This window comes from Engystomops pustulosus, chromosome 7 (genome assembly GCF_040894005.1).
Source record: "Engystomops pustulosus chromosome 7, aEngPut4.maternal, whole genome shotgun sequence".
Taxonomy (NCBI): domain Eukaryota; kingdom Metazoa; phylum Chordata; class Amphibia; order Anura; family Leptodactylidae; genus Engystomops; species Engystomops pustulosus.
In genome coordinates, this window is record NC_092417.1 from 14,394,881 (window position 1) to 14,403,746 (window position 8,866).

The 8,866-nt window shown below is 36.0% G+C and overlaps 1 protein-coding gene across 1 annotated transcript; it reads right to left on the bottom strand.

Annotated features, from left to right (window-relative positions):
* Positions 1-131: 131 nt before the first annotated feature.
* On the bottom strand, positions 132-8,149 carry LOC140069986 (fibrinogen-like protein 1). Its single transcript, XM_072116319.1, has 8 exons — positions 8,132-8,149; positions 7,304-7,407; positions 3,205-3,283; positions 2,945-2,966; positions 2,576-2,667; positions 1,164-1,284; positions 563-748; positions 132-433 (listed from the first exon to the last, which is right to left on the bottom strand). The coding sequence occupies exons 1-8, from the start codon at positions 8,147-8,149 to the stop codon at positions 132-134; spliced, it is 924 nt and encodes a 307-aa protein (XP_071972420.1).
* Positions 8,150-8,866: the final 717 nt, after the last annotated feature.

Here is an 8,866-nt window from a genome sequence, read left to right on the forward strand (position 1 = left end):
TTATTTTTAATACATTAAAATGAACAAATAGTATATTACAAAATATAACATTAAAAACACATCACATTTTAAAAAATACTCTCTGGTTTACACACACAAAAAAATTGAAATTACACACCATGCAGGACTCTCTAATGGAAAATTAAAAACATTTTGCTAAATTTCAAGGACTCGTCAGGTCTCCATGTGGGCCAAGCTACATATGAGTTCCTGTGCCTGTGTCTTGGTGGGTTGCGCCAAATGCCATTTAGATTTGCAGACCCGCAGAGGTTAAACCACCAGCCGGCTTGAGATTGTTCGCTACAGCTCATCTCCATAATGTCCCCGATCTCACAATAGGGGTAACAATTGTCATTCGGACTATCCCAAGTGCTGAATGGGCTGGAATACTGGTTGGTGCCATTGATTTCCTCATCGCCAAGGAAAGCGTCTCCTACAATAGACAAAGGTAGATATTACATATTTTTATGATTTGAATCCAGATTTTTTTTAAAAAAATTTTAATCAGATAACTAATCCTAGATTTTTTTGCATTTTTATTTTTTATTTCATATCCGCTCACCTGCTGTTCCCGAGTAATCTCCAGCCAGTAAGTTGTAGTGGTTGGCTTCACTTCCTATGCTAAAGGGGTTGTATTCTGCATAGGCTTCATGGCCATTAAAGTCCCCCAGGCTGATGTGTAGTTTGGCGGGTCGGCCGGTCTGGTGGGTCAGGTCATAAATGTTCTGGAGTCCAAGCCAATGTTCTCCTTTAAAGGCAAAAAAAAACTATTAATTTGAATGTAGAAACCAAAGAGAGTGTAATATTTGTTATATTCCAATCAAAGGCTTAGTTCTATCTTAAAAAGTGACAATGTATCTATTCAACATCCAATCACTTGTTGACCAATAAGGTCCCTCATCAATCCCGAAAATTATGGGGACATCGTTCAGCATTTTCTACTACTCTGTAGCCTCCCTTCTGAATACTTAACCAAGTAACAAACAATAAAAAGACTGAACTTTTTGGTGCAGTTTATGGAATACTCATTAAACCCAACTCAAAAAATTCCCCTCGAGATATTATGGCAAATACTCTGTGCTGTCGACTGGATATTTCTGCTAATATTTTGTTTCTATCTCTCTACAATCAATCAGTAACAGTTCTTATTTTCTCTTACTTACCTTGCAGCTGTCCAAAGCCATATTTATACTCGCTCCATGTTTTATTGAAGCTTAATCCATCCATCCCATCATGTTTTTGTATCAGAGTCCAGCCGCCGTTTCTAGTGATTTCACAATACACCTAAATAAGGAGCATAGACATTATTATTATATATGGAATATTTTCTTATTGTGTTTTTAATCAAATAATTTGTCAAATCTAGTCTAAAACAAAACTTTAATAATCAATCGGGCAGTGACAGTAGCTTAAATTTAAGCTCTGGGACTTTCGCATTTGCCAAGCCAAATAGTTATTTTTGGCTGGAGAGCAGAACATACATGCATTGGTCTATCTATGGAGGACAGGGTCATGAGCAATAACAATTAGCTTATTTGCCCACTTTGGATATATCCCATTCAAGTCACTGTACAGTAGAGGCAAACACATGCAAGTCCTGGTCTACAATCAAAAAAAAACTTTGGAACCAATTTGGTCTTAACCAGGGTCGTAACTTGAGTGGGTGCAGAGGTTGCGAACGCACCTGGGCCCAAGAGGTTTAGGGGACCCTTATGGTGTCACTTTCCCATATGAGAAGACAATTACTATAAACCCATACATTATAGTCGGGGGGCCCGGCACAGACTTTGCACTGGGGCCCATCAACTTCTAGTTACACAACTGGTCTTAACATGATGAAATAAAGATCTGATATCAATATAATGAATAGAAAAAAGATGAATAAAACACTAGACACTCTAATCACAGTTATTAGTCCTTATTACTGTTGAGCAGACCGGAACCTCAAAGTGTCGGTCTGTACCAAACTTTGCAGGTTTGGTCCCCAAACCCTGACACGAACTTCAGTCAGTTTGCACCAGGGTTCAGCTAAACCCCCCCCCCCCCAACTATAGTGCCCAGCACCCGTATCAAGTATTATCTCTTCAAATGCTCCTGGCAGCACCACCATCACAATTTCGGGAGTATGCGCCACATAAATTTGAATGCCACAATGGTTTTGACAGAACATTTACAGAGATAACACCCACTATTGGTGGCAGCAATAATCTTGGGTGTATACTTGTAGGACTTCAAGTCCCCGACCCGGAGCTAAACACGATTTTGAAATTTAATTGTGTCTGCCCATCACTACTATCCATGGAAACTATTAAAAATTATGTAAAGTTGCTTGTCATCTAAATACTTGGCTTTTGCTTCGCTCAATCCACTGTGTGACTGAAGCAGTTTCTGTATCTATATAAATTCTAGGAATAAATGAACCAAAGGTTGTGCACAGATATTCACACAGGGCACCTGGGGACCCCCACTCACACCTGATACTTGGACCACCAGTGATCAAAAACATATTCCCCATCCTGTGCCGCTCAAGGAAATGACCCTTTAAGTAAAAGTCAAAATTCTTCGGTTGACTTACCTGAAAAGAGCTCAGAGTGTTTTGTGGTTTCACACAGTAGATCCCACTAGTCGCTAGATTATTTTTTTCCCATATGTCTGAGCAGTCATGTCCTATAAAAAGAAAAAAAATTCATTTGTTAAAGAGACAAACAATGGCCACTAACTTCTGAATTTTTTACACAAGATTTTGTAATCCACAACCAGGTACGGAAAGTCCACTTTTTTTGTACATGTCACCACACGTGGTCGTGGCCCACAAAGAAATTAATTATGAAATATCTCAAATGCAAACTTATTCTTATTTGTAGGCCGAGCCAAATATTTAAAGAATTAGAAAAAGTAGGTGCAAAATTTATCGGACAAAATTTTTTTTTATAAATGTTCTTACCTTGAATGTTTTCACATTGAGCCTGAAAACACAAAAACGATAAAAAATTTAACCAAAATCATATTAAAACTTTCATTAAAGTGTTTGTTCCTCAAAAAAAACTTTTCATTTTGATATAAAAGTCCAATTAAACAAATCTCTGTTGATTTGTAGTATAATTACTAAAGCGATTAAAAGATTTTTTTAAAAAGATGTTTGTTTTAAAATAGATGTTAAAAAGAGGTTTATTTGTTTAAAAAAAAAACGAACTTTGGACTTACCTTTGAGGCAATTTGGTGGTAATAAATGCTCACTAACAAGAGGCACCTGAACAAGGTCTCGACTGTCATGGTTGGACGTCTGGAAATGTAAAAAGAAATGTTATTAGGACAGTTACTTGTTCCTAAAAGTACTTAATCTTTTTATGTCTACGACATGAATTCTATTATATTCGAGTGAGGAAATAAAAAAAAAATAATTAAACATCGTAAATTGTGCATTAAATGCAAATGTATACTGTTAAAGTAAATATTTTGTAAAACATTTACAACAGAATGAAATAAAAAGAAAATTTTAGGAAAATCCTGGAATAACGGAATCTTATTTCATTACTTACTCAATGTATCCAATGTTCTGATCTCTTAGACTTGAGCTGAGTACAAGTTTTTCACTTCAATCTCATCCCTTGTTATAGCTCCAAGTCCAAGGAGGAGTCAAAAACCAACCAATCAGATGACAGACACTTAATTAGCAGTCTCCTTTATTGTATTGTTAATGCTATTTACATTCCTTGTTATCCCCTTATTCTACAATGATGTAACATTGTTTCCTGTACAAATTAATTGATTCATTGTATGCACTATTTTAATATCTTCTTTGACATCTTTAAAAGGTTAAATTCTATTTATCAAAAAGTATTTTTTGTTGAGCCTCTATTGATGCTCTACCAAACTTTTTATGCCCTCTAAAAAATAACTAAAAAAAACCCTCTTTTTCATTTCATTAAAAGCTTTACATAAATTATTATAAATCCATCATTTTTAGAATATTTTTGAAATTTTTGAAACTAAATTGCAAAGATGTTTCTAAATTTCCTAATTTCCTATGATTAGGAATGAGTGAAAGGAGACTACTACTACTACTACTGCAATGGTTTATGTTATAACGGGTGGTATCGACTTTATTATTTTTTTTAATTTATATTTTATAATACAAGTTATAAAATTAGATACCAACAAAATAAAAATCAAAACATCAGATTTTCTTCAAATTTTTGGTACGCTTATTGTGGGGTTGATTTATCACATTTTTGGTTTTCGAATTTGTGCTGCTTTTTTGGTGCAGCAGTGAATTCGCATTTTTAATAGCATTTTTTGGTAGCATTTTTTGTCAGCATTTTGATTCCGTTTTGTAACAGAATCAAAGCGCACTGGGACGGACCCCGGCCAATCGTATGTGCCTTTCTATGCAAACGCATGCGATCGGCAATCAGCGCTCGATACACAATACAAAACACCAGGCGCTGATTGCTGATCACATATTGCAATTGGCCACGGGCCGCCCCAATGCGCTTTGATTCCGTTACAAAACGAAATCAAAACACTAACATGTGGCATCCCCCTCACACACGATCGAGAGTGATGCATCCGGTTCCGGTTGGTCAGAGTTTGGGCCAGACATTGAAGCCAACACATACTGAGAGCATGATGCAAAATGGAACCTAAGAGTGATGCCACACATGACGTTTTGAACCCGTTTTTGGTCCGTTTTTAAGCAGTCCGTTAAAAAACGTATCCATTTTTTAAAAACTACATGTGTCGATTCTGCGCTGAGGTCCGCCGGAGTTCACCTGCTTCTTCCTGGTGCATGTGAGTGCTGATCTTGCGACACCAATCCTTTTTTAAATTCTGCTGTTTGTCCGAATCCGACGGGTTGTCCGACGTCCACACCCCCCGATTTCTGTCGCATGCAAGCCAGCGCTGATGCACCACAGTCCGATCTCGTGCGACAAAAAAAAACGGGGGCAATTTAAGGCAAAAGAGAAATATTCGGGAAACCCGACGAAAGTGCGCCGTTCAGACCCTTAGTAAATGAGCCCCAATATTTTGCATTAAAATAAAACCGATGTAGGGTGCTAGGATTCACAAAAAAGTCCCAAATGAACAAACCAACTGAAAATAAAGATGTAACTCATGTATATAAATGAAGCCCCAAAAGGATAATTAATTTTGTAAATTTTTTGTTATTTTGTAATTTCTTACTGTAACTTGGCAAAAGTAAAAGGAAACAGTCTCCTCAATGGTATAAGCAAAATGAGCGGAACTAGACCCTAGCACTTAAATTCATTAAAAAAATTAATTTGCTAATTCAAAAATATATTTGATTTATCAGCCAAAAATAAGAAAAAATTCCCCACGGACTTGCGAGAATTTTGTCCTTGAGTTTTCAGTTCTCTAACAATATAATAGTGATGGGTTTTTTTGTTGCAAGGTTCCTGTCTGGCCTTGGTTTCATCAGGGATAAAAAGCTTCAAAGTTGTAAAACAAATGAAAGACTTGCAGCCTGTGACTTGTATCACAATGGGATCCCAAAGCTAAAGACCACACAATACACAATGGAGACTGGAAAAACCACTATGTGCCTGCTCCTGTGCACATCCACAACTTTTACTTCCCAAATATTTTTAGGAGCAGGCTACCCTTCCCTACTTCAGACACACAATTAGCTGTTTGGTCATTAGGATATGCATTGTTTATAGAGATAAGCAAATCACTAAAGATCTGCTACGTCATAGAAATTGGCTCATGGCCCTACAGTCCTCTGAAATGCAGAATTTTCATGTCTGATTAATTTGTTTCACTTGTCCCCCCTCCCTAAGCTCTTGGATGCATGACAGTATTATACTAGATTCAGTGCTTGAAAAAGGTCTAAAAGAAGAGTCCTACAACATTTAACCCTCCCCGACGCGTGCCGGAATAGTGTTGGAATTTTTTCCCGCTTTCCAGTACATGACATGGAATACAAAATACCGTCACTATGAAGTGCAATTTGTTACGCAGAAAAAACAAGCCCTCACACAGCTCTTTACATGTAAAATTTTTTTAAAAAGTTATAGATTTTTGAAGGTGGGGAGTGAAAAATGATAATGAAAAAACAAAAAAGGGCCGGGTCGGTAAGGGGTTAAGAACCAATAAATAGATTCACTCATCTTTATATGTTAAAAAATAACAAATAAGCTCTAAAAAAGAAAAGAGCAAAGCCCTGGGTTAATAATGGCGTACTATAGAATTAACCCTTGGGAGTCGGTGCCAATAAAATCTATCAAAGCTTCAGTCGCATTGGATATTATTGTCCACTGAAATTTTCCAGGGTTGTTTTTTCCATGTCTTAAAACTGCGAGCAAAATAAATAAAAGTACAAATACATGAAGCATTAATGTGTAACCAAGTAAAGGACATAGAGAGGATCTATTCTTGCAGTTGCACCACTTTTTGGGAATAGTACTGTTTTTACAACATTTGCCCAATTATTATAACTTGTACCTTATTTATCAAGAGAATCCAGTTGTTTATATCTTGAAACATGTGAAAATTCAAAAAGTTGCAAATTTTGGTGGTGAAAGGCCCCAGTCCCCTCCTAAAGCAAAAATGTTTTAGAAAAGTTTATGCAAAAATTTGCAAATTCTCTGAATTTTCTAAAAAAAAAATGTCTCAAATATATATAGCAGACCTATTGCCACACACATGACTACGCTAAATTCACACCACCAGTAGTGGTATCCATTCTTACAAAAAAATTTTCAGGAATTTTAAGTATTTAAGTATGTTCATTTTTTTTTTTTTAAAGTACAGGCAGTCCCCGGATTATGTACAAGATCGATTCTGTAGGTTTGTTCTTAAGTTGAATTTGTATGTAAGTCGGAACTGTATATTTTATAGTTGTAACCCCAGACAGAATTTTTTTTTTCTCTGTGACAAATGGATTTTTAAAAAATTGGATTGTCATAAGAACCAGGATGAACAATACAACTCAATTGCAGACACCTCTGATAACTGTTACAGCTGATCTTTGTAGTCAAAGGCTAAAGTACAGTGAAAGACCCCCCCATCCTGAGGTCCGTTTGTAACTAGGGGTTGTCTGTAAGTAAGGGTGTTCTTATATTATTTCTTTATTGTATATTTTTTATATTTATTTTTATTTATTTATATTTTTTATTATTTATATTATTTCTTATTTTGCCAACTTGATCTATTTTATTTATGGATTTTACTGAGCGCATGCCATAGATTTCCCAGTCTGCGTCTCTGTTTTTGCCCTTGTGCTTTAAACTACTGAAACAATGGAAAAGAAAGGGTTTCCTTGTGGATAACAACTTCCTACCTGGCCAAGCTTTTGTTAAGAGACACAATCTTAAAGGCAGTAGAACAAAGGAAAGAGTCAAACCTTTGACCTGTGCCACAATAGGATTCCAAAGGCAGATAGAACTAAAACCAACACAAAACACAATATGCAAAAAATTCCATGAACATTCGGGAAGGTTCGGGAGGTTAAAATATTATTGGGTTCATTTATCTTTGATTCATTGGGGTTTTTTTAACTTCTATTTGAAACTTTTGGGGGGCTTCAGTAGTTTTGTGCAAAAATTTGACTTTTCAAAAAAAGTTTACCATGTGTTTTTCTTTGGGATCTAGAGGTCAATGTCGTTGAAAAAAGCAAGGGTTGCGATGACATCAAAAAGTTGCACATTTTTGTGCAAAAATAATGTCACTCCGTTCTGATGTAGGAAAAAGAGTAGAATGGGTTGTTCAAAATTGACCAACCAACAGACTCATGCCAGAATTATCACCCTCTAAGATAAATCTAAGAAGCGCCCCCCCCCCCCCAATAAAAAGATAGGCGTACATTTTCGGACTAAAGATAAATTACCCCCTATATCTTATTTCTAGGGCAAAACATAAAAATCGAGTTTGTAAATATTTAGTAAAAACACACATGGTTTATTCAAAGCACTGATAAGGAAGAATAGAATCTACATTACATAAATTATTTTTTTTGCATCTATCTAGATACTTCCACAAAATGAAAACAATAATTGATCCTCTTCAATATTCTTTAACATGTATTTAATTGGATTATGGTATATATAAGTATTTTATTTAAAACATATTTTCTTAAAACCAAAGCTTCAAATATAACCTGAAAACCCACCTCTTCAGGTTCGCTCATAACGCACATTAACTGCACTGTTCCCTCACCTCGCGTCTCTTGTACTTGCATTTGTTTTTGTCGTAATGTATGTGAACCCATTACTGATTGTACAGCACCATGGAATTGATGGTGCTCTATAAATACTGTGTATACTCGAGTATAAGCCGACCCAAGTATAAGCCGAGGCCCCTAATTTTAGCACAGAAACCTGGGAAAACCTATATTTTGTTTACTCGAGTATAAGCAGAGTTTGGGTTTTCAGCACACTTTTTTGTGCTGAAAAACTAGGCTTATACTCGAGTATATATGGTAAATACTAATAATTATAATAAAATTAAAATACTTCAACTGCTATTTATATATATATATATATCTATCTATGTTTATATTTATTAAACCCTTCACAACATAGTACTTTATGGCAGGATGTGAAATTGCAAGTTATATCTAGTGCACTGGCATGGGACATGACCCCTTTCATGCCCCTCCAAGCCCACTTGGCATGAAGGTGGCATAATAGCAAAACTGGCATACAAGCCTTGATAAATCTCTCCTATGTGTAGGGCAGTGATGGTGAACTTTTTAGTGGTCGAGTGCCCAAACTGCAACCCAAAACCCCCCTTATTTATAGCGAGGTGCCAACCGAAAATGAAAGCAGTAACTTATTGCTCCCTGTTCTTCAACAACTTTTGATCATATTGGCCTCCTGAGGACAAGATGGAATATTTGCATCAT